The sequence below is a fragment of the Suricata suricatta genome, chromosome 4, assembly GCF_006229205.1.
Source record: "Suricata suricatta isolate VVHF042 chromosome 4, meerkat_22Aug2017_6uvM2_HiC, whole genome shotgun sequence".
NCBI lineage: Eukaryota > Metazoa > Chordata > Mammalia > Carnivora > Herpestidae > Suricata > Suricata suricatta.
The window spans coordinates 11,059,641-11,086,526 of record NC_043703.1 but is presented as its reverse complement, the minus strand read 5'-3'; the positions used below and the strand labels follow the sequence as shown (position 1 = coordinate 11,086,526).

Here is a 26,886-nt window from a genome sequence, read left to right as displayed (position 1 = left end):
GGCACTCTCTGTACTTCTCCCTTCCTCCCAATCAAAGCTCTGGCATGGAAGCAAAAAATGCATACAACCTGAAAAAGATCAAAAACCTTTCACTCCCTCCTGCCTTTTTGGGCAAACAGCACTGAAGTAGTGTTTGTTGCCAAAATACATTAAATATGGCTTGAGAAATCAGCTTACACATGGTCCAAATTTAAATCTTTAAAATCATCCTCTTCTCTAGACCAAAACAGCAACAGATGGGTAAAGGAAGAAACGGAACGTGGTCACATTTTATACCAGCAGTATAGATCTTTTCAGATTGCAGTAAGTCATTTGCCATCCAAAACCTGTGGTCTTCCATTCCTGCTGAGGCACGGATTCAAGATTCTGGGTTTGGAGTTTCTGAGTTGGAACAAAAACATTTAGCAGGTTGCTATTTATTATTTTTTTTTTAATCAAGCAATGGTGAGCACACTAGACCTACCTGCCCGCCTCGTGAAGAATCTGGTACCCTGAAGACCACAGCACCCATAGGCAAAGAGACCCTAGATATTTAATATCTAATTTCATTCAAAATGAAGGTTCTAAGATTGGACAGGTGGACAGGCTGGCTCCCATTATCTGTAAGTAAATTTGGCCCTTTCGGGGACTTTCCTTAATGCCAGGAGTCCGGCTCCCTGTGTTTTCAATTTGGCATTGCAGGCATAGGTACCATGAGACACGCTCCCTGTTACGTGTGGTTTAGAGTCCTGGTGTGAGGACACTGCATTATCAAGAACAGGTCAGGGTAGGGGCACCTGGGTAGCTCAGTCTGTTGGGCATCCAACTTCAGCTCAGGTCATGATCTCACAGTTCATGGGTTTGAGCCCCGCTTCGGGCTCTGTGCTGACAGCTCAGAGCTCAGAGCCTGCTTCGGATTCTGTGTCTCCCTTTCTTTCTCTACCACTCTGTCTCTGTCTCCCAAAAATAAATAAATATTAAAATTTTTAAAAAAGCAAAAAATAAAACAGGTCAAGCTAGTATGAGCTCAGAACCAACCCCAAGTGAGTGGGCACTAAGAAAGTTTAAATTTGGATGGTCCTTTTTTAAAAAGCAGGTTTTGTATACACATTAAAATGAGCATGTAATTTTTTAAAATCTAACACTTATTAACCATTTATTTATATTACACCATTTTGAATCCTCACCAATCCCTGAGTCGGACACTATTTTCATCCCCATTTTTCAGATGAGGAAACTGAGGCACAGTGAGGTTAAGGAACTGCCCAGTCTCTTACAGAGCCAGTCATTGGCACGGTTGGAACATAGACTTGCTGGATCCAGAGCTGGCCTAGAGGGAGGCCTCAAGAGTTGGAATTTCATGGCCAGTCCTTTGGAGCCTAAATGAGCGTGTAATTTGACCTAGCTTTTGCACTTCTAGGACGTATCCTGAGGGAATATTCAGACAAGTGCTCTGAAATGAATGTTCTGGGATATTCATTACAGCTTTGTGTGTCATCTTTTCAGTATCAGGGTAAATGTCACCTTCTCAAAGAAGCTGTTCTGCTGCCCTACTCAGGTAGCACTGCCCCCTGGCATGCTGTCCCGGAGCTGAAGTCTGTCCTCTGGAGAGCTCTTTCCATCGTCTGCAGCTGTTACTGGTTTACTCCTCTATTAGTTGCTTTCCTAACTGGAATGTAAGCTCCATGTAGGCAGGGAGCTGTTATCTTCATTATCTAAAATAGTACCTGGCACATAAACTGTATTCAGTAAATATATGTTGAAAGGAATGAATGAATGAATAGTAAAACACTGGGGAAACTTACACTCTTAGTCATTAGGGGATTGATTAGACAAGTTGTGGCGTATCTATGCAATGGAATACTGTGCAATCATGACAAGTGATTGTGGAGATTTTCTCATTTAAGAGAGATGTACTCTGCCTATTAGTGGGTGAAAAAAGCAGGGGAAGCATGTGTGCTGTGATCCCCATACTAGTCAGGGCTCCTGGTAGCCAACCACAGAATCTCCTAAGTTAAAGCAGAAAACAAAACAGTTTATTATAGGCTACTGGGTAAGTCACAGACCCAATGCAATGCAAGGAGGGATTCTGCAGACAGAGTTGGAAGCACAACACTTGAGTTCTGCGTCGCCTCCCCTGCTGACTATCTGTGCAGTCTTCAAAAAAGCTAGCTCTTGTAACCTCCGTGTTCTTCAGGCAATTGTGGATAGTACATCCTGCCCTGTCTCTGCCTCAGGACTGCTATGAGAGAAGATGAGATGCAGGCCCCTTGAAAAGTTAAAAGATGCACTCCATCAGGTGGAGCTGGCTGACTCAGCCAGTAAGAACATGTGACTCTTGATTTCAGGGTCGTGAGTTTGAGCCCCATGTCGGGTATGGAGATTATTTTTAAAGATATATATATAAATAAAAAAACCCTATAGGGTTTTAAAAAAAGAAAAGTTAAAAAAGAACTGTATAACATTTACATTGCTGTTCAAAAAGACAAGAAATAACAAGTGTTGGCAAGGGTGTGGAGAAAGAATCTCTTGTGCGCTGTTGATGGGAATGTAAATTGGTACAGACACTGTGGAAACCAGTATAGAGGTTCCTCAAAAAATTAGAAATAGAAATACCGTATGACCCAATAATTCCACTAATAAATATGGGTATTTATCCAAAGAAAACAAAAACACTCATTCAAAAAGATACATGCACTTCTATGTTTATTGCAGCATTATCTACAACATAGAAACATGGAAACAACCTAAGTGTCCTTTGATAGATGAATGGATGAAAAAGATATGTATGTGGGTGTACACATACAATGGAATATTACACAGCCATAAAAAAGATGAGATCATGACATTTGTGACAACATGGATGGCCCTGGAGGGGATTATGTGCTAAGTGACATAAGTCAGACTGAGAAAGATAAATGTCAAATGACTCACTCATATGTGGAATATGAAAAACACAAATGAATAAACAGCAAAGTCAGACCTGTAAATAGAAAGAACAAACCAACGGTTGCCAGAGGGAAGAGGGGTTGGGGATGGGTGAAATGGGTGAAGGGGAGTGGGAGATACAGGCTCCTAGTTCTGGAATGACTAGGTCACGGGAATGAAAGGCACAGCACAGGAAATACAGTCAGCAATGTTGTAATAGGGTTGGCTGTATGAGTGACAGAGGGCAGCCACACTTGTGAGCACAGCGTAATATATAGAGAAGCTGAATCACTATGTCGTACATCTGAAACCAATGTCACATTATGTGTCAACTATGCTAAAATCTAAAGAAAAAAAATTTACACGCTTGTTACCCAGTGATTCTGCAAGTGTGAACATACATACTTCCTTCCGAACTCAGGACCTTCATATTATGAGACTGACGTGCTGCCCGCTGTGCTAAGCAGGCACCTTACATACTTCCTCCCGAAGCCATATTCCTCAGCACTGGGATGCCCCTGGGATGCACTGGTCCTCCCCACTCACCAGCTGCACATTGCCAAGCATTAAATTGCACATGGCAGTGGTCTGGACAAGAAGGCTGGTAATTTTGGCAGTTGGGTTTGCTAAGCTTGTCCTAAAATCACTTCCCACGTGCCTCAGCCACTCTCCCCGTGGGCTGACCTCTGTGTCAGGTCTGTCCTTTTCTCAAGGCTCACTAAGCTTGCCACCTGCAGGGGGCCTACAGTTCTCATCTCTGAGGTCTGCACTGTCTAGCATCAAAGCTGAAAGTCTTCCCTAAGCAGCATCCCAAGGGCTGAACTCTGGAGCATCAGTGTTCAAAGTCACTGTCAACCAAGACCTCATGCATGATTTGGGCAACTGACTAGGTGTATATTGAAGGCCGGATTCAATAAGGGTTTTTTTAATTTCCTTATAATTCTATGTTTTGCATATTTTATATTTAAAAATGTTAGATTCTCATTGCCCACCTATCATGAGGGAAAAACAGCGTGGTGATAAAACAGGGCATTTCACCAAGGTACCAACATTGTTAAAAAGGACTTTGATGTTCCTGAAACCAGGCATGTGTTGCAAGGTGGGATGATGTTCCCAGTTCCTGAACGTCCGAAGCTTCTCCTGGCAGAGCTTTTAGCCCCTGAGACTTTCATCTTCATCTTGCACGAAGGATACAGTTTGGTCCTGACGCATGGATTACAGAAGCTGCGGACGTCCGCACAATCTGTTATGCTAAATCACACCTGGTGTCTGCACAGAGACGGCTCTGGCAAGCTTCCTCGCCGCTGGGACCGAGGCCTCTGACTCCGACGCCAGAACATGGCAGTGTTGCAGGGAGCCTTCTGAGAGCCTGGCTCGCCGGCATGGTAAATTAACCTGCTTGTTCTCACGTTAAATGCTTTATGAAAATTTACTGGGCGATAAAAGAGGGAAGAAAACCCAAGTGGCCCCGCACCGAGCCCGCCTGGCACCAGTGAAGGAATGGAGCTGCCGAGGAAGTCGGCGTGAAGAGCTGGCAGGAGGACAGGGTGGGCAGCACGAGGCAGATCGCGTGTGGCGCGGCCGCTCGTTGTGTTGTCTGGTTAGCGTTTTCTCCAGGAAGACATTGAATCACAGGAAAGCTGGTGTTCCTGCGCTCGGGAAGAGGCCCCTGGGCTCTGCCACTTTCCCCCTGGGACCCATTTGCGGAGGGATTCTGGCCCGCTCCCATAGACCGCAGAGAGAAGCCTCCTCCCATGTGGCTCGGCCCCTGAGAAGGGCCCTTTGCTGTAACCAAAACGTAGTTCTCAAAGGGCAGAATGTGCCTTTTTATTTTTTTTTAAGTTTTTTTTAATGTTTTATTTATTTTTGATACAGAGAGAGACAGAGCATGAGAGGGGGAGGGTCAGGGAGAGAAGAAGACACAGAACTGGAAGCAGGCTCCAGGCTCTGAGCTAGCTGTCAGCACAGAGCCTGACACGGGGCTCGAACCCACGAACGTGAGATCTGACCTGAGCCGAAGTCGTAGGCTTAACCGACTGAGCCACCCAGGTGCCCCAGAATGTGCCTTTTTAAAAAATAAAATGTTCTAATGGATATGATCCTCCTTCATTCTTCAATTTTCCACATTATATTTCTCTTCTCTTTTCCTTGTTGATTTTAGAACAAAAATAAAGTGATGTAGAGTAGAATGGAGAAAGTCTCTTTAAAATACCTAAAATTTTTGAGGCACATGGCTGACTTGGTCAGTGGAGCATACAACTCTTGAACTAGGGGTTGTGAGTTTGAGCCCTGCGTTGGGTGCAGAGATTACTTAAAAATAAATCTAAGGAGTGCCTGGGTGGCTCAGTCAGTTAAGCGTCCAACTCCTGATTTTGGCTCAGGTCAGCATCTCGCAGTTCTTGAGTTTGAGCCCCATGTCAGGCTCTGTGCTGACAGTATAGAGTCTGCTTCGGATCCTCTGTCTCACCCTCTCTGCTCCTCTCCCACTCATTCATTCTCTCTCTCTCTTTCTCTCTCTCTCAAAATAAAGCTTAAATAAAAAATCTTAAAAATAATAATATTGAGGTGCCTGGGTGGCTCAGTCGGTTAAGCATCCAACTTTGGCTCAGGTCATGATCTCGTGGTTCATGGATTCAAGTCCCACATTGGGTTCTCTGCTGACAGCTCAGAGCCTGGAGCCTGCTTCAGATTCGGTGTCTCCCTCTCTCTCTACCCCTCCCTTGCTCACACTCTGTTTCTCTCTGTCTCAAAAATAAATAAACATCTAAAATTTTTAATTAAAAATTAATAATAAAAATATTTAATCTTTAATAAAATTATTTTTATTAAAAGTTTTAAATAAAAAATAATATTAAAATAAAATACCTGTAAATTTGCCTCCTAAAAGGAACAAGGACTTTTGAATTACCACTTTCTTTGGGAAACAATTAGGAAGCAAGACAACAACGAACCATGAAAAAGAAATGACTGGTTACTATAAAATGAAGTGTGACTGTGTATTTGAGCAACAGAAATCTAAATCTACAAAGATAGAACCAGCTGATAATTCCAGGCAGGGGATTTTAAAATTCCTTTTCATTTAAAAATTATTATTAAAAGGAGTTTGAGAATAATGGTCCGGTTTAGCGTGCTGCAAGAACTATTTCCTCGTGTTCGGTCTCTGCCATCAGGGAGCTTATTCAGTTACCTGATTCCTTCCTGCATGGCTGCCAAGAAGACTGATGAACACTAGGGAAGCTCAAGAATCCTGTTTGCTCTGCTCCAGAGTGAAGCTTTTCCCCCCAAAATGTGAAGTCAAGGCCTCGCACCTGCTGAAATTCCCGTTAGTTTAGTTTGTTGAATTACAAGGCTGTTTGTGCCTTATCATTAGACATTTATACTCTTTCTCTAAGCTTTTATAACCTCCTACTTATGGAGACAAGATTCTTTGTGTCAGCACCTTAGAGAAGTGTTGTTGAAGCAGTTGGCACGCAGACAGGAATTTCCGGGCAGCACCGTCGGCACCGCGGAGTCCCTCCACAGCCTACCTTAGTGCAGCCTCACAGAGAAGTGGGCCCCATTCACCTCCAGAATTGGTGACGGGCAGAAAACAGATGTTTTCCCACATAGAAGTGAAGCTTTTGCTTTTTAAGAAAATTGGTTCTTAATACTTAGCTTAGGGAACAGTTTGGATTCGTCATACTAGAAGTGTATCTCAAGTGGGCTTGTAACCTGAAGGAAGTTATCAGCCAAAGCAGTTGTGAGCATCAGAGTGAAACTGCCCCGCCCGGACAGGCGACATGGCTGTTACCTGATGCTTATCTGAAACCATGGCAGGGCTGCCTCGTTACATCATGAACTAATCACTCTCCACCTACCGTTAAAAAGGAATGAAAGGCCCACCGACCCTGCCCCGGGTGGGTGGGTGGTCCATGGCACCTGTGGCAAATGGCAATGTTTTCATCCTTATAATGAAGGAAGGTAGGTGCAGAGTCCTTTGATGACACTGTTCCCTTTCGCTTGTTTACTTTCATTCTCCCACGCAGACTGCAACCCAGCAGGAGGGCTTTCAAACCCAAACAGTTAATTACCTTCTCTAACCCAGGGAAGTGGGGAAACACAAATCTAGCAAGTTGAGAGGGAGAGGACAGCTTTGCTTGGGGCTGTGCTCTGCACCAGGTGGGAAGAGAGCCACCTCCGCCGGCAGGGCGGAGGGAGACCAATTAGAGGGCAAAAGGGGGGGAGGCGGACCTCGTTCTTATTCCTTGTGTCCTTTACATTTCCTCTTCAGACAGGAAAATGCACTGTGCTGCACCTGTCCTGTACCCTTCAGGTCAGAGGCCCATGTCAACACACCCACCCGAAAGATGAAATTGAGTAGCTTCGGGACTAGAGGCCCTCTGGCGATGGAAGCACATGCTCCTCCACGTGGCCCTCGGAGCACTGGGGGTGGACCTTCCCCCAGTCCAGACCCGGGCACCAGCAGCTTCCACTATGGAGACTGTTTTCTCAACTCCAAGTCTTGTCCCACCACCTCCACCACCCTTGCCTCCCTCAATGGGGGACCAAATACTAGGACTTAGCCCTTGTATTCCTCAGTTGGAGCTCACCCCTGCCCAGCTGGGAGTCTCTTTCTGTCCATCTCCTGGTGCCAGCACCTTCCCTACCTAACCTCACATGTACTGAGCGTCTGCTTCTATGTTCGCTCACTGTTCCTGCCTCTGCTTCTGCCCTTTCCTGGCTCTCTTCTGGGTGCTTCCCCCTCCTCAGCATCTAATGAGATCCCCAACTCACCTGCCCCCTATCTGAGCCTGAAGCACCCCCTCCTGCCTCCGATCCCCTCTAAGTCCTATTGTCTGTTCCACTGACTTGAACTGTTTTACTTCTCATTCTATAGGTCTTTCTTTCATTGTCACGACTAGATGACACATTCCTCTGTTGACTTGTATCAATATAAAGTTATTTATATACCTTTTCCTATCCCTCCACACCTGTTCCCAGCACCCAGCACAGTGGATGGCATTTGATTAATCCCTCTCCTACTGGTTAAAAGTTTTAAATGCACCAGACCAGGGACATCAAATAGAATCCGGGGTTAGTATTCAGGAAATCTTCTTTTCAGAACCACAAATGATCTTAAAGAAGAGAACAGATCCTATCAGTTATCTAAATGTCTTCCAGTATCTGGATGTTTGGCCTTAAGTGCATAAAACACCTAATGAGTGATGATGTCGTTCAGATTTCCTCTGGCTCCTCTGCGTCATTAGCTGTGGGTGGTGGCCCGCTCAGGAGAAAGCATGCCAAAGCACCCTGTTCCTCCACTCAGACTGTCCTGCCTAGAGCGAGTCTCAAGGCCCCTGGTGCCTCTGCCACCCTGCTAGAAAAAAGAGAAACCATACCACTGCCCTCTGAGGCTGTGAGACCAACTGATGAGTGAGAACCAAGAAAACAGTAAGAGCGGGAAGACTCCAGAGCACCCCAGACAAATCTGAGCTTGGCGGTTTTTATTCACAAGGAGAAAGGCAACACATTTCTTTAGCAGGTAAACACTTTTTTTAAAGTTGTGTGCAGTGTGCAAAGTGTACCTCAGAGCCACACTACTAGGGGCGCCTGGTTGGCTATGTTCCTTGGGCATCCGGCTCCTGGTTTCAGCTCAGGTCATGATCTCATGGTTTGAGTTTGAGCCCCACATCAGGCTCTGCTGACAGCATGGAGCCTGCTTGGGATTCTCTCTCTTCCTCCCTCTCCACCCCTCTCCCACGCTCTCTCTCAAAATAAATACATAAACATTTTTGTAAAAAGATCATACTGATGCATGGGTGACTCCGTTGGTTAAGCATCCAACTTAGTCTCAGGTCATGATCTTACGGCTCGTAGGTTCAAGGCCTACATCCGGCTCTTTGCTGTCAGAACAGAGCCCACGTTGGATCCTCTGTCCCCCTCTCTGCCCCTCCCCCGCTCACTCAGGCTCTCAAAAATAAACATTTTAAATTGATTAATTAATTTTTATAAAGACCATAACATGTAGAACCTTCACTTCCAATTGGAATGTAAATTGACACAGCCGCTTCAGAAACAGTTACTAGTTCCTCAGAAGATTAAACATAGTTAAAAAAATTTTTTTTAATAAATAAATAAACATAGAGTTGCCTTTTAACCCAGCAGTTCTCCTTTCTCCTAGGTATGTACCCAAGAGAAATGAAGACAGATAACCACACAAAAACTTGTACATGAATGTTCATAGCAACATTTCTCCTAATGGCCAAAAGCCAAAACAAACCAAATGTTCATTAACTGATCGTAGATAAACTCAAAGTCGTATATCCATACAATGGAGTAGTATTTGGCAATAAAGAAGGAAGTACTGCTACATGCTACAATATGAGGAACCTTGAAACACTGTACTAAGCAAGTAAACCAGTCTCAAAAGATCACGTATTGCATGATTCCATTTACATAAAATGTCGAGAATAAGCAAGTCTACAGAGAAACAAGGTAGATAGTGGTTGCCCGGAGCTGGGAAGTAACTGCTGAAGAGAATGGGGTTTCTTTTTGGGATGATAAAAATGTTCCTCCTTTTATATTTTTTAGTTTAGTTTTATTTATTTTGAGAGACAGAGAGCAAGCAGGGAGGGGACAGAGAGAGAGAGAGAGAGAGAGAGAAAATCCCAAGCAGGCTACATGCTGTCAGCACAGAGCCTGACTTGGGGCTCAAACTCCTGAACCATGAGATCATGACCTGAGCCGAAACCGAGAGTCAGACCCTTAACTGACTCACCCAGGTGCCCCAGGATGATAAAATTCTCTAGAGCTGATTGTGCCAGTGGTTGCACAACTCTGAATATACGAACAGCCCCTGAACTGTACGCTTAAAATGGGTGTTATTTTACTTGTGCTTTATCTCAATAAAGCTGTTAGCAAGAAACAAAACCCCACAAGCCTAAAAATAATCTCCCCCAACTTATTTCCCACAAGTAACAAGGAAAATGAATTTTAAGTCATAAGCTTTTTTTATTGAAGTATCATTAACATACTGTGTCATTAGTTTCAGTGATGCAGTACAGCGATTCAGCAAATTTTTTAAAAATTATTTAAAATATTTTTTTAATTTAAATTTTATTTATTTTTTTTTTTGAGAGAGAGAACATGAGCCAGGGAGGGACAGAGAGAAGGGGACAGAGGATCCAAAGCAGGCTCTGCACTGATAGCAGCAAGCCCAATGAGAGGCTTGAACTCATGAACCGTAAAAACATGACCTGAGCTGAAGTTGGATGCGCAACCAGCTGAGCCACCCAGGTGCCCCAATGATTCAGCAATTCTATACATTACATTACTTATCAAAGTAGACTCTGTCTTGACCCTTTTTATCTGGTTTCACACATCCACCTCCCTTCAGGCACCCACCAGTTTGTTCTCTGTATTAAAGAGTCTGCTTTTTGTCTCTCTTTTTGTTAATTTGTTTTGTTTCTTAAATTCTACATATGAGTGAAATCATATGGTATAAGTCATTAACTAGTTTTTAACATTTTATTTTGGAAATAGTCTAATACAGATGGTCTCCAACGTATGATGGTTTGATTTAGGACTTTTCTACTTTACAATGGTGCAAAAGTGATACACCCTTCAGTAGCAACTGCACTTTAAATTTTGAATTTGGGTCTTTCCTGGGCTAGCAATAGGCAGTAAGATCCTCTGTGATGGGGGCACCTGAGTGGCTCAGTTGGTTAATTGTCCAGCTTCAGCTCAGGCCATAATCTCCCAGTTTGTGAGTTCGAACCCCGAATCGAGCTCTCTGATGTCAGCCCAGAGCCACTTCAGACCCTCTGTCCCCCTCTCTTTCTACCCCTCTTCCGCTCATGCTCTCTGTTTCTCTCTCGAAGATAAATAAACATTAAAAAAAAAAAAAAGGGATCCTCTCTCATGATACTGGGCAGCCCCAGGGAGCCTCGGCTCGCAGGCAGCTGCCTGATCACAAAGGTAAACGACCAGTACGGGACCACCGTCTGCACCATACAACCGCTGTTTTTCACTCTCAGTACAATATTCAGTAAAGTACATGAGGGGCACCTGGGGGGCTCAGTCAGTTAAGCGTCCGACTCTTGGTTTCAGCTCAGGTCATGATCTCACGTTTCAGGAGTTTGAGCCCTTCAATGGGCTCTGCGCTGGCAGCATGAGCCTGCTTGGTATTCTCTCTCCCTCTCTGCCCCTCTCCCTCACACACACACATCCTCTCTCTCTCAAAATAAATAAACTTAATTAATTCTTTGAATTTTGACAAAAGTTTAGGCCTGTAAGACTTAAAACCATTGTTTTAATGTCTTTAAAAGATATTTTTAATTGCTAAGAGACTTTCAAAATAACATGGGTCTCAAACTCGTGACCCCCGAGATGAAGAATTGCATGCTCTACCAACGAAGCCAGTCAGGTGGCCTCCTAAATTTGCATTTTCATGTTCTTTCATGATTAACACATCAGAGACTTTGCTCTACCAAAATCTATATTTTCAGGATAAATGAACTACCTACAATTGTAATGATCTGTGGGATAAGTCAATGAGTGAAAATTTTTTCACTTTTTTTTTATTGTGGTAGAGTATACATAACAAACTTTACATCTTAACCATTTTTAAGTGTGCTCTTCAGTTTTTATTGGTACATTCACATTGTTTTGTGACCATTACTACCGTCCACCCCTATAACTCTTTTAATCTTGTAAAACTGAAACCCTGTACTCATTAAACACTAACTCCCACTCCCTCCTCCCTCCCCCCCCAGCACCTGGCACCCACTATTCTACTTTCTGACTATTCAAAGTACCTCAACCTATAGTTCTCTTTGTGTGACAGACTAATTTCACTTACCCTGATGTCCTCAAGGCTCATCCATATTATAGCATATGTCAGAATTTCCTCTTTTTGAAGTTGAATAATATTCCATTGTATGTATATAACACGTTTTGCTTATCTATTCTCTTGTCAATGGACACTTAGCTTGCTTCCACATTTTAGCAATTAAGAATAATGCTGATATACACATAGCTATATAAGACCCTGCCTTCATTGCTTTGGGATATATACCCAGAAGCGGAATTGTTGGATCATAAGGTAATCTTATTTTTTTATTTTTTTGAGGAACTGCCATACTGTTTTCTTTTTTTGTTTTTTTTTTAAGGTTTTATTTATTTTTGATACAGAGCATGAGAGGAGGAGGGGCAGAGAGAGAAGGAGACACAGAACCGGAAGCAGGCTCCAGGCTCTGAGCTAGCTGTCAGCACAGAGCCTGACGCGGGGCTTGAACCCATGAACGTGAGATCTGACCTGAGCTGAAGTCAGAGGTTTAACCGACTGAGCCACCCAGGTGCCCCTGCCATACTGTTTTCTATAGCAGCTGTACCATTTACATTCCCACCAACTAGGTTCCCAGTTTATCCACATCCTCACCAACACTTGGTTGGGTTTTTTCTTTTTTTTTTAAATAGTAGCCATCCTAATGGGTATGAAGTGGTATTTCATTGTAGTTTTGATTTGCATTTCCCTAATTATCAATGATGTTGAGCTTTTTTTTTTTCATGATCTTATTGGCCATATGTATATCTTCTTTGGAAAAACGTCTATTTAAATCATTTGACTGTTTTTTGAATTATGTTTATTTTTGTTGTTGAGTTTTAGGAGATCTGTCTATATTCTAGATACTGATCCTTTATCAGTTATATGATTTGCAAATATTTTCTCCCATTGTGTGGGTTGCCTTTTTTCTCCATATATATCAAATGTCTCTTGATGTACAGTTTTTTTTAAATTTTCATGAAGTCCAACTTGGTTTTTTCTTTTGTTACCTCTGCCTTTGGTATTATCAGTGAATGACATTTTAAACCAGTTAATTCAATATTGTTGTAGATTTTCTTGTTTCAAAAATAAGCAAACCAAGGTTTCTTTTTCATGTGGAAAAAACAGTAGGATAGAAAACACTATCACCTTCCTAAAGAAATGCTACCAGGTTGTACTAATTAATGAGAATTTATTTGCCTTTTGTCCAACACAGTCACCACAACAGGCTCTGTGATCATTATAAATTTTTACACATTTATAAGAAAAATACAGGGACACCTGGGTGGCTCAGTCAGTTAAGCATCTAACTTCAGCTCAGGTCATGGTCCTGTGGTTCATGGGTTTGAACCCCACATTGGGTTCTGTGCTGACAGCTCAGAGCCTGGAGCCTGCTTCGGATTCTGTGTCTCCCTCTCTCTCTGCCCACCCTTGTTCACACTCATATCTCTCTCTCTGTCTCAAAAATAAATAAACATAAAAAAATTTTTTTAAAGAAAAATACAATAACATAGTTTACTAAAGATGACCTGTTTTATGTCAGAAGCACTTCCTTTTTAAAAATATAAATGTATAGGGGCATCTGGGTGGCTCAGTTGTTAAACATCTGACTTCGGCTCAGGTCATAGTCTCATGGTTTGTGGGTTCAAGTCCCATGTCAGGCTCTGAGCTGTCAGCACAGAGCCTGGAGCCTGCTTCAGATTCTGTGTCTTCCTCTCTTTCTGCCTCTCTCTCTCTAAAAAATAAATAACATTAAATATATATATATATATATATATATAATATATGTGTATAATAGAAGTTATATGAAAAAGGAGATCCTTAAATGGAAAAGTTCACTCTGAATTTTATATTTTAAACCAAACAACCTCAAAATTTTCAAAATATTTTTCATGTAACATAGTGGTGTCAAAGCCCAAAGTTTGTTCCACTCTATGCCAATTAGATAAAATGGAAATCAGATGGTCAGATTCAGAAAAGATAGAATTCACTAGTGTTTTTGAATATGTGGCATGGCAATTTGCCTTTTGTGCAATGAAATATTAATTGCACATTTTTAAAAGTCACAAAGGTTATAAGTCTCCCTGGAATCTAGAAAGTCTTTCCTGTTTCTTAATTACCAGATCTGGGTTGGGTGGCATGGCTTTCTCATGGCTCCTGTTGCATCCAGGGTCATCTTTGCAATTCCCTCTGAAAATGACAATACATTAACATACACGGTTTGAGTGGGGGATGGACAAGGGGAAGGTGTTAATTCAGATGTTATGAAACTGTGATAATGCCATTACTTAAGGCACCTATTTGTGTATGTTTATACTTTGTAGTTTTATAAATAAACCCAAGGGGCTCCTCCTGGTTGTCGCAATCCTCCTTGAATCTCGCATCCTGTCTGTCTCTTCCTATCCGACAGTAGAATTGATGCCGCTCTAATCCCTGGAAGTTTGGAACTAATGAACTGACTGCTGAGCTGCCGCCACGGAGCTTGGTCCCAAACTATACTGTACTTCACACTCGATTTATTCTCCAGATGGCGAGACTGTGCCGCCCCGCTGCGAGGGACCACCTCTTCCACTGGAGTGTAAAAGTGGACGGATGTTGTTTTCTTTGCAGATTTGATCATTCTGAGCTAGAAACTTGCGAGGATGATTAGTTATTAGCTTTAATGGGTGCCAATTGAACCAACTGCACGCATATTTTCTCCTTTAATTTTGGAGTCTGCAGGTCTTGGCAATGGTTGATTTATCCGCTTTCTTACGTCACTGGAGCGTGTCCCTTCCCCAGGTGATAAGAACCAGGTCTCTGAAATCATAGCACGCCTCGGTGCTGGCCCAGACAGAGTCACGTAACACGGCGGCTTATGTATAAGGACAAGTTTATTAGCCACTGGTCCACTGCACGAGCAGCCCCTGGCACGAAATATCGATTGATTGTGGGAAGTTTGGTGACACCACTTTTTATTTAGAACAGAGGCCGATGAAAATTCTGGCCTGTGCCTACTTTCTCTGTGAGCTCTGCAGAGCCTGCCTCTCGAATCACATGCGGCAGAGCACACCGTGGTAATTTGTCTCTGCAAAGATCTAACGTAGCTGTTGATAAAGGCCGTAATTCCATTCCTTCTTCTGGTTTTTCTCCCCCATGTTTTCAGATTTTAGGGACAAGCTCATCCTCCATTAGGAAAAATCATACCAAAGCCATTCTGTAGTGTTGACATGTTTAGAATGGAGTTCCTTCTCAACCTCATTTTGAGCAACCCGTTTGGCTACCAGAATGTAAGACACGCTGCTCTACAAAAAGGCCTTTTTTGAGTGGCCTCTTTTTGCTTTAATATCCTCTTCCTTCTTTTTGCCAGGGAACATTACCTCCAATAATGGGTGGTGTCTGCCAAGCTGTATCTTACTAATCCCCCGAATGAGATGGAAATTGGAGGAATAGTCAGGGCCAAATAGGAGGCAAAGAAAAAGAGAATGAAAGTGTGAAGGGAGCGAGCTGATGCAAAGGAGAGAGCTGTAACAGAGAGATCGGTATCAGAGAGAGAGAGAGAGAGAAGGAGCGGGAGAAGAGAATGAACAGAATTTCTTTCTTTTCACAACTGGGTGGACTGTGGCCCTCTCTAGATGAACACCCAGAACTAAACTTAATTGTTCTTAGAAACTGCCTTCCTCTCACCCAGCAGATGGCATGGGTGTGTTTGCTAGCACAGTAACATATTTCACCATTAAAGCACCAAAAAGAAAAAAAAATCAACATACTTCTTGGTTGGTGTAAATTCAGTGAGGTTGTTGGATATTTTGGGATACAGAGCAGAGGGATGCACACTCAGTTTATGTAAATTACAACAAGCAACAGCCTGTTAATAAGGGTGTTGTGTGGCAATATACCTCCAAAGCCATCATCTTTTTCTGGAAAGGTACAGAATGATGAAGTGGAAAGCACTTGTTTTAATTCTGAGCCAAAAAAAAAAAAAGACAAATAAATGCTGAGTATTCACTGTTCATTATTATAACATGAAAAGTACTAATCAGATTACACCTAAAATTGGAACTAGGTATTTCATTTGCAGCCAATTTCACAAGGGTTGAATTTTACTAAGTAAACCGGAATGTGCTGAAACCATGGCAATCTGACTTAGATAAAAATCATGAACAGGTTTAGCACATGAGCTTTGAACAAACAGTCCCCTTCTAATCCAAATGAAACAACAAAACAGCTTAGAGGTCAGATTTTGTTTGACACAAACATGAACAATTTAGGAAGTTGATGTTGCCAGGGATCTGTCACCTTAAGCACACATGCAGATTAAAATAGAGAATGTGGACAATGATTCAAGTAACTCACATTTTTAAATGCATTTCAGGCTAAATGATCTGGCTAGTTCCCTTCCATTTTCCATTCACCCTGTCCCAGTAGACCCTTTATGAGCCCAACCTGCTATTGAAAGAAATCCTGGAAGTTGAAATATTTACAAGCTGCAGCAACCCTGAGTTTGTAGCTGTGCGGGCTACATGGAGATGACACATTTTCGGTTCTCTGAGGCCATGGATCTAAACACCTGCACTGCCAAAGAGCTCAAGGCCTTTCTCTTGACAGCTCGAGATGTCTTTAGACCGCTGGTGCTGAGCTCACTTCTGCTCTTCACCTGCAGGATTTTTCTGTTTGTGAATAAGATTTCCTATGTAGTGAATGGAACAGGCATGGGGGAGCAAGTGGATGAGTTTCATAGCGGAGGAGCGGCCAAAGGCCTGGTGTGGAATCAGGCCACGTTGGGCTCCATCAGCCCTCACTTGAGCTAGTGTGAGCTCTGCCTTGCTTTTGTCTAAGCTTGGCCTAATTATCAGCAGTCACGGCTCTGTAAATCAGGGCTCCACAGAGCTGTCTTAAACTAGTCTCCGTACTCTGTTTCCATCTGACCTGACAACTCTAAGCCACTGTTTCCTCACACTGTTTAACTCAGACCACATTTGGAAGCCTTCCCTGCTCCCACTCCATCGTAGACCTACATCCGTCTGCTTTAAATCCACTGTCCTGGCTTGTCTTGTTGATTAGACTTAGACCCAATATTGGCTCGAATAATTCTTTTTTTTTTTTGTCTCCACTTTGGTTTGCTATTTTCCCAGATAAGTATTGCTGTTCAAATGGCTATATATTGTTAAGACTTTTTTTTTAAACCACATTCATCAGCAGTGAGAAGCTTTAAAGTTTTATTAGTATCATAAAAACCCTTCCCAAATGAAACTACTTTTGATAAGTGTTCATTCTGACAATGAGAATTTGTTGAGGGCTGTTGGCAAGTTGAAGGAATTTGTTTCTGAAACTGAAATTGGCAGGAAGTAATGACCCCAAGTGCTTTCTTTCTCTTGACTCCAACCCCCAGCCCCTCAATGTCCTCCTTTCTCTCCCCAGCCCCCTTTCCCACCTCAAACACCCCAACTCAGAGCCAATAAATAACATGTTCGGTTTCATACGGTTTTTCTGAGGACAATTCATACACTGAAGCAGCCTTTCAACCTTTCAGCTTTTTTTTAACTATGGAGGACAGACTGTCAACTCAAAGGAAAAAATGTATTTGTTTCCACTCATGAGGGGATTTCTTGGTGATATTATTGCCTTCCATCTAAATAAGTTGGAGCTTTTTTGTACATGGAGTGTCATTTTCCTGTGAGCGCCTTCTTAATTGAATGTCAAAATTCAACGCAGTTTCGAGAAAATTTTGAGTAAAAAAACATGATGCATATGGAAAGAGGAAAACAAATCCTTATTTTTTCCCTAATGTGAATATGCCGACAGAGGAGACTATACTTATCCAAATGTTACGTAGGTCCTTATATTTATTAAATGAGAAAATGCAGGTAGAAGATTTTGAACCATGCCTAGAGCTTAGTAAATGCTCAGTAAATGTTACATATTATTTTACCTTTCCAGTTGGAAAGAAATGCTAATGAGCAAGAGAGCAGTATTATTTAGAAGTACACCAGGGGCACCTGGGCGAGTAGTCGGTGAAGCATCCGACTTCAGCTGAGGTAATGATCTCACACAGTACAAGGGTTCGAGCCCTGCGTCCAGCTTGCTGCTGTCAGTGCAGAGCCCGCTTTGGATCTTACCCCCACCCCACCCCTTTCTGCCCCTTCCCCGCTTGCTCTCTCTCTCTCTCTATCAAAAATAAATCTTTAAAAAAAAAGTGCACCAGTATGCAAAACAGTGGCTGTCATCTCTGTTTTAGTCATCTTGAGTGAAGTCTGGAAGTCAGTCACTCGCCTATCAGATTGGACAACTTGCTTCCAAAACCATTTATTTGCTGGACAGGAAATGTGTAGGTAGAGACATGGTGCTCACACTCTGAATCCACATAGCAGGCTGTCAGTAGGATAGTGTTTCCTCTTAGTGATAAATAAACTTAGGAGATACATTTTATTGACACAGAATGAAGCTCAATAGAGATAAATAAACTTAGGAGATACATTTTATTGTCACAGAATGAAGCTCGATCAAGAATAGTAAGAACTCTTGAAGACTTTGATCTGGGCCCAACTGAAAAGTGTGTCAGAATCAACTCGGTGTCCAGTGGTCTGGCCGAAGAAGACTTGGGGGTCCTCCTGCAGTCCCGGGTCCTCCCTTCCAGCCTGATGCTGCCGAAGGTCGAAGGTCCTGAAGAAATCCAGTGGGTGAGTAGCTAATGCTTTGCTTTAATTAAAGACTGAGGAGCAGCTATTGAAGGAGTAGCAGAACGGAAGGATTTGGATGCTGCAGATTTTGAAAACACGTACATGAAACAGAGAAAAAGGGAGCTGAGGAAAAGAGGGGAGCCCAAGGGGAGCCTGGCTTTACCAGTGTGTTCCAAGGAACACCTCCGCTCTTGTGCTGATGCTTCTGCGCCCTACTAGACTTGCAGCTTGGGCAGGACCCTCCTCAATCTTTGGAAACTAGCTTTTGCCTGAGAGCGGATCACACCTCACACCCTGCCAGGCCCTAACCTCCACCTGAAAGAGCAGGGAAATAAATGGCTGTTACCCAGGTTCATTTGAAGTCTTCATACACAGCGAAAGCACATTAGCCACGAATGAAAAAATGAGCCTAGAGGAGGAGAGGGAAAGGTCACTCCTGAGGGCAACTAGAGGAATAAACAGGAAGCTTTTAACTAGTGGTTTTAATTAGCACAGATATTATTTCCTGCACAGCTCTCCAGTTCGTCCTTTTTAAATTGCTGACAGGTGTGTTTGTGTTTCACGACCGACTTTTCAGCCAATAAAAATCTGGCATGTCAAATTACTTAAGAAAACTTTGAAATGGGCCTAATGATACTATGATTGTTTTAATTGTTAAAAGTAAGGGGAGCCTAGATTTTATTTAGGAGTTGCTATGATTTTGCAGATCTCTGCTGAATAAAATAGCTGTCCATCGTGCCACGCCTGGGCACAGAGGCTGCAGCTTGTCAGCGCTGGAGGCTTGGCAAGGGCGTGTGGACAGTGGTGGTTCTAAAGCCGCATCTGGGATTATCTCTAAGGCTGTGGCTGCAAACGTAGCGATACAGTGAATAGTTGTAACACCTGAGGAAACCGTTCCCCTTTCTGAGGCGTGCAGTCTTGGGTCTTACTTGCCAGTGCGGCAGCCACCTGCCACGTGTGTACTGAGCGCTTGAGATGTGGCCAGTCCAAAGTGAGATGTGCTGTTAAGTGTGAAATACACACGGGATTTTGAAGACTTAGCAGCCCTCTCCCCCGAAAAGAATGTAGATTATCTCAATAATTCTTATATTGATCACATGTTGAAATGACAGTATTTCAGATCTGTTGAGTTGAATAAACATTATTTTTTTAAGAATTTTCTTTTACTCATGAAACCAACATTACATTATATGTTAACTAACTAGAATTTAAATAAAAATTTGAAAAGACAAAGAATGAAAATAGAAAAATAGTCTACAAAAAAAATAAATAAATGTAAGAAATAAAGATTTTTTTAAAGTAATCTCTATACCCAACTTGGGGTTTGAACTCACAACCCTGAGATCACAAGTTGCACGCTCCACCAGACTGAACCATCCAGACACCCCAGGTTGAATTAACATTATTAAAATCACATTCACCTGCTTTGTTTTACTCTTTTACTGTAGCTACTAGAAAATTTAGAATTACATATGTGCCTGCCATTCGGTTTCTGTTGGACAGCTCCGTGTTGGAGTCTTCTTGAAGACCCACATTCAAGGACCCATATTTACTGTCTAAGGGGGAGTTCTTCTCTACAAGGTCACCTCTCAGAAGCTGGGAGATACTGGGTACAGTGGGTTACAGTCTCTGAGGTCTCCTACCTTATTTGAACATGTCTTAAATTGATTGAAACAGAATCTGCAGCCACTGCTCCCTTTTGGTTTCATAGTTAATGCCTGTTTATCACTGTTATTACCCTTCATTTAAGAGGCGAGGACCCACCCCAGCCTTCAGCCACGGCTCCTGTTCGCTATTTTAAATCCTTGGATGGAAATAGGATTTCTAGTTAACAGAAGTCTTTTGGGCTGTTTATTTTTTCCTCTCCGTTTGTATTTATGTGAAGCATAAAACCCAGAGCCTGATGCACAACTGAAAGATGGGCTTCCTTGTTTTCTTTTGTGTGAGAATCTCTTGCTGGTCTTTTGTCGCTAGTGTGGGTTCTTGTTTGACTGGCACGGCTTATTGGACTATAACAAGCGTGACTCTGCCTCCTTTGTCGTGGGACAATTCTCCCACAAATCCTGAACAGTGTGCATTCTTCCAACACACTATTGGGTGTGCACTGGAATTGAAAGAATTGCTGAGCCCTGCTACTTCATCTCCTCCCCAATCTCTTTGTGATTTTTTCCCCTTCTTTTCCTCCACCCCCCTCCCTCTTCCCCTCCACCTCGCTGAAATGAACACTTTACCAGGCCGGAAACATTTAATCGTCTCCTTTTGAAAAAATTAATTGAAACTTCTCCACTAGTTACCTTTTGTGTCAGTACTTAATGCAATTTTTTAAGAAAGAAGGGGAGGAGGAGAAGGAGAATGGGCTAGAATATTTAATGTTTAAATGCCCCTATTGGCTTAAAAACAAAAGGCATTACAGATTTTTTTCTAAGAACAGGAAATATAAGGTATTTAACTAGTTTTAAACTTTATGAGTTTTGTAGTTTTAACTCTGATCACAAAGAATGGGGCAAGTAATGTTGTAAGTTTCTTTTTTTTTTTTTTTAATGAGGAAAAAAGTTCCTCCAGTGCATATATAACACCAGGACCACTAATATTTCACTACCCATTTTCTACTTAAATGTGACATAAATTACGTTTTCTTTTCATTTACACGAAATATTATCCGTTTTGTCTCCTTCATTTGTAGCCCTCTTTCTTGCTATTTTGGTTGAGTTATTCCTTCCCTTGAAAAGTTACTAAGGAGGTGATGATGATGCTGTCGGAGGGGGGGGAGGAGCCGCAGAGCAACTGGGAATAATTCTTCATTACTGAAAGCTGTGATTTATTTTAGCCTAATTGTAAAGTTACTGCAAATTGCTCAAAAGCTTTTTAAAGATCCCAGTGATTAGATTTTTAGGGGGGGGGTGCTGCACAAGCAAGGAGGGGGCAGCTAAAAGGGGAAATAACACCTCTAATCCTGCTTCTGGTAAATAGGCTGCCAGCTTTTAAAATGAGTTTCCTTTCTATTAGTCAGAATATTATGCTAAGCCTTAAGCATTAGTTTTTTTATGTTGCCATGGCAGCCCTATTCCTGCAGGGTGGTGACCTCCGATGATTACAGTACAAAGCTTATAGGGTCTTGAAACCCCCTTTGAAGATGAAAAGTCTTTGATGGTTTATATTTATGCAAATCTCTTAGATATGATTTACCCAACTGAGACTGAATGGAGAGATGATTAAAATTCCCTTTTCCTTTGATATCCATTAATGGCTGAATATTCCTTAAATTTAAAATGGATATATATGTTTTCATCTTTATTTACAAAAATATCTTTTGTCATACCTGTGTTTTTTTTTTTATCTCCCCACATCTTATTAGATCTAGATAGACATAATAGATTTACAATTTAGAGTGTAGTAGGGTTTTTTCCCCCCTTTTGAAAGGGGGGGTGGTGGTGGAGATCTGTGCAAGAGCTTTTGTATGTTTCCAGATGATAGATTTTGGAATTTGGGCTACCCCACTGGCAGCACAGAGCTAGCTGTGAACTGGTCTCATGGAAAAAATTGGCGAGCTTTGGTCTTCAAAGAATTAAACTTCCTTTTTAAGGTCTTCCTAGGTAAGCTAAAAAATTATGAAGAAAAACCTTCTGAACAAAGGATAATGGTGCTATAATGAATAATGTGGGTGCCAGTAGAAGGCTGCTGAACAGTTACACTGATGTCAGTGCCTGGTCCCAAACAAAAACAGAAAGGCAGGTAGAACAACACTTCGTTGTTTTGGGGGCCTACCATTTGCATTTAACAAAGCTAATGCTAGAGGTCTTAAGCAAATATGTTTTCAAGAAAAGCATTTAAACTCCAGAATCTCTTTCTACTTCTAACCCCTAGGCCTCAAATTACTCCTTTAGGAAAAAAAAAATAGAATGCTTGGAGTTTTACTGTTTAGTTTGGTGGGAACGTCGTTACCTTTCTCCTTTGGTCTTTCCTCCTCTTCTTGTTTTGTTTTGTTCCATTTTAATTCTTTTTGTGTATGTACGAAATTAACCGGGATGTTACTTTCTTAGGCCCAAGACTCGAGCACTGCTCCTGTGACTCCGCTCCCGCAACTGTACGCTCCCCCACTAATCACCCATGACACTTGTGGTTTTAGTTTTCAGACAAATTTTCATTCCACTTAAAAGGCCGAAAACTTGAACAACCTATGAATTTAATCCCTTTTGTGGAAACTGCAATGGGTTTGCTCAATTTTAAGGTAAGAAAATATAATGTGACTAAGTTACTATTTTATTTACTACCTAAAGAGAACGTCTGTTCTCAATTTTGACATCTACTTAAACTATTTTTCTAGAAATATTTTTAAAGCAATGTAAACCTTGAGCACCATTTATTGTCTATAATAATCCAAAACCAGGCTGTGAGCATCTTAGAAAACAAAGAGATTGGCCAAGTAGCAGGGGAAAACTTCCCAGATGTAAATATTTAAATGAAATATTTATATATTCTTATTTCAATTGAATATATATGCTTTGAATTATTATATTTATAGTTGAAATGTACATGAAATGCATATGAAAATGTATTTTGTTGCCCTTATGAATTAACTTTCAATTATTCTTTTGTATACAATTGCCTTCTATTGGGAAATTTTATGGCCTCTTTGTAGCAACATTATCCATAATGTCTAGCATATAAGATTGCTATTTGTAGGTTAGTAGACATCAGTAAGTTATATTATGTTAGTTCAGTTTGCCACGTTAAAACAAAGTATTTCCCAGTACCCATTCAGGAAGAATAGCTGAGCCAAGCGTTTCCCAGCTTGTGTGATTGGCTGCCTTAAACAATTTGCCTTAACAATTTCATGGCTACTGTGTTTTCTCCCTTTTATCACTGATCATTTAAACCGTTTTCCAAAATATGTCTCCCATTTCACCTGACTTGTGAGCCATCAATGTAGCACCCCATCTCAGAGGGCGGGCGAGAAGAAATCCCTAAAAACAAAGAAAAAAGATAGTTGAACTGCTTGAGGGAGATAACATGGAAGTGAATGCTGAGAGAAAACTTTGAGACCTACTGGACCTTGCAGGAGGGCCAGGGGGCACATGTTTGGGGAGCTGTTTCCAGCCTCACGATCAGCGTGTTTATACCACTGAGCACAGATTCTTGCAGCCTGCCCCACAGTTCCGAGGTATAATCAAAGCATATCCCTTAGATGCGACTAGATTCAGACAATGATTGAATTCTAAACTCTGTTGCACCATTTATGCCATAGTGTACTTAGAAGCACTTTACAGCCCCTGAAATTAATCAACAGTGTCCTCACCCAATTTTGATCTCTTCCCTACCCACGTGCTGAATCTCTCCCTTTGCAGATTCAGTTCCATCTATGACAAATCTTATTAATCTGTATTTTCACATAGAAATATGGAAGTTGATAATCAATACATCTTGGATGACTTGTTGCATTTTTATTTTCCCTCTGGAGTTGTATATCTTTGTATTGTATGTCTTTAATCCTGAGGCCATTTACTAAGAAGTCCTCATCCTAATGCAAATAATCCAGCTAATTTGATTTTAAAATTCTTTGTTATATTTTACATTTATTGTTTGAGAGTCTCTTAAGGCAAAAATGAATTTTAGAAAAGCAAAAATAATTTATAGTACAATCAAAATGAGTTAATTAAAAGTTTCTCTAGAAATTAAATGAACTACTATTTGAACATTATATTAAAATACATTTATAACTATAGTCATCCATTAAGCAAAGCAAATCTATGCAACATACTTATCTCGAACAATATTAAATGCCTTTCAAAAGGGCATTTTTGGGCTTTTTGGGCTGCATTTTTAAGACTGCTAGTTTGCTTTCAGCCAAACTGTGTTAAGAGTTGGATCTTTCTGTCACTGAAATACACCATGCTGCTTCTCTCCAAACTGTGCATTTCTATGAGATTTGGTTCTGTTCTGCTCTTTCACAGGCCGTGTGTGAAGAAGCACTAAAGACCGGACCTCAAGTGGGTCTTTTTCTAGATGCAGTTGTTTTTGGAGGAGAAGACTTCCGAGCCAGCATAGGTATCAAACACATTTCTCTCCCTCTTTTTCAATCTGTGTGTGTGTGTGTGTGTGTGTGTGTGTGTGTGTGTGTGTGTATTTTTTCTTTGCCCCTTCATGAATGGACATTTACATGACAATATATATTTGCCAACCATGACAGTGGTTGTTCGGCTGAATGGGCAATACTTTCTGATAATTTGGGGCCCCTCATAGCTACCCTGTTTCCAGAACACTACATTATTACTTTTGTTCATGTATCAAATAATCAAAAGCCTGTTGCAACCTCAGATGTGTTCAGAAATATATGACATCTACTTTGTACATCATAATATATGAACAACCTCCCCGCTGCTTAAATATTTTGTGTTCACATCAGTGTGAGGACTGTGTAGGCTTCTACCACAAATTTATGGCATTCCACATTTGCTTTAATGAATCATTTTCTACACTAAATGTAGTATCCAAATATTATTTTAAATAGATCTTAAATCCCTCTTAAAGTTATATTTTGGAAATCTTCTTATTAAATATTAATTGAGATAGTATGCTAGCTTCCACTGATCTCCCCCATCTGTTAGGCACTGTGTGTCTGATCTGGGTGCATGAGTAACTAGAGACTGTGGGCAGACCTAGAAAAGAGGCCAAGGCCACAAAGCATTTGCAGAACCACAGTTCCAGTGGCCTCAAGACTGGCGCTTTCTCTGAGCAGTGTCACGGTCCAAATAGAAACAGTGATACTCCATATACACCCGCTCCCAGGGTGAAAGAAAAGGAACTTATTTTAATACCAGCCTTTCCAGGACACTTTTGTGTTTCCGACAGTTCAGTGGACACTTTCTGCCTCTTTCAAAATGAGTGCCCTTCCGTTTCCCCAAGTTCTTCGTCCAAACCCTGAAGCTGCTCTATTTGGCTCAGGACACTGCAGCCACAGCACGCAAATTTCTGTGCTCGGGGAGAGAAGTTAACCATTTCCTTGCACAGCCAGCCGGCCACCTTTTGTGGCGCTGTCTTTGGACTGATACTTTCCAAGCAATGGCAAGCAGGAAAAAATATACCAGAAGTAATTTGGGACCCATCATTTGCAATTCTATCTCCTGAGATACAGGAGAGGCCTTTTCTTAATCCACACACAAGTCATGGCACTGACCGATGCCTTCCGAGAGAAATGGGCACATATGAAATTTAATTCTGCCTCCGCATATCCCTCTCTTCGTTTATACTAGAATCATTGTTTTGCTGGGGAGTGGTTCCCAGGATGACATAGATGCCTTTACAAAGGGAGTTTCTACAATAGATGTCTGGCTTTGGTTTCCAGAGTTAATGTCTCACTTTGCTGTCAACATCCCATTTCAGGTGCAACAAGTGGTAAAGAAGCCCAAGATATCCTGTACGCCCGACAAAAGATTGTTGTTACAGCGAAGGCCTTCGGTCTGCAGGCCATAGATCTGGTGTACATCGACTTTCGAGACGGAGAGGGGCTCCTCAGGCAGTCCAGGGAAGGAGCTGCGATGGGGTTTACCGGTAGGACCCTTGATGGCCTCTTAGAAGCGGTATCTAAATTCGCAGACATTCCAGACAGTAGAAATGTAACCAGAAATTTGTGTTTCTGATGCAGCCACACGTCTCCTATACTACTCTAGTATTTGACACGTGAAAAGGCCGTCTCAGGCGAGAGAGACGCTGCTGAAGAAATGACCATGGCTCCCTTCAGCTCCGCAAGTCAAAAACCAAAGCACTCATTTTATTTTCTCTTTACATTAGTTACCATTTTTCCTCTTAGGTATTTTGTTTTTGCTAACCCTCAGGGAGGGATGAAGCTATTATACAAGTGTTTTTGAGGGAATTGCTGTAAGAACTCGGGTTGATGGGTAGAAGAAAAATTTCCTCCACTGTTCAAAATATTAATTCATTTCTGGAAAAAAACATTGGTGATATCTGCTTCGATTTTTTCTTTTTTTACTCATAACTACTTTTATATTCTCCTGACACTTCCAGCCCTTCCTTCCCTCCCACCTCCCAGTACGTGTCTCTGCACCTGGCGACACCTACGGGCATTGGCTGGCACTCAGATCAGGGGGTCCCCTGCAATCCCATCCTGGAGCGCAGGCAGATAGCTCTTGATTGCTGTGTCCGATCACTCAGATCCCCAGGAGTCTGGGGAGCAATCGAAAATTGTGTTTTTGCAATAGAAATCCTTTTTTTTCCAAACCGCAATAGGGTTCTGCACACAAACGCACGTCTGCCGTTGTGTTCACTCACACACCCACATACACGTGCAACTGTGGATAAGAAACACCCATAAGCTCTTTTATTCTTATTTCTTCTGCTACTTTATGTTCTAAGATATCATGATCTGAAATGAACCCAAATAAGAAGGAAAAGAGACTAACATCCTTGCTATCCCTTTTATAAGCATTTCTGAAATGCATCCAGCTAGGGATTAGAGAGAGAAATATTTCATAGTGATCTTGAATGTAAAAAATCTCCTAA

The 26,886-nt window shown here is 41.8% G+C and overlaps 1 protein-coding gene across 3 annotated transcripts in view; it reads left to right on the top strand.

Moving 5' to 3' along the window:
* CLYBL (citrate lyase beta like) overlaps positions 1–26,886 on the top strand; it is a 253,205-nt gene that overhangs the window by 195,864 nt on the left and 30,455 nt on the right. For all 3 annotated transcript variants that reach the window (XM_029936486.1, XM_029936484.1, XM_029936485.1), the window contains exons 3-6: positions 18,181–18,369; positions 22,496–22,597; positions 24,321–24,414; positions 25,750–25,917. In XM_029936486.1, the coding sequence (XP_029792346.1) occupies positions 18,181–18,369; positions 22,496–22,597; positions 24,321–24,414; positions 25,750–25,917 (553 nt within the window). The remainder of the gene's footprint in view (positions 1–18,180; positions 18,370–22,495; positions 22,598–24,320; positions 24,415–25,749; positions 25,918–26,886) is intronic.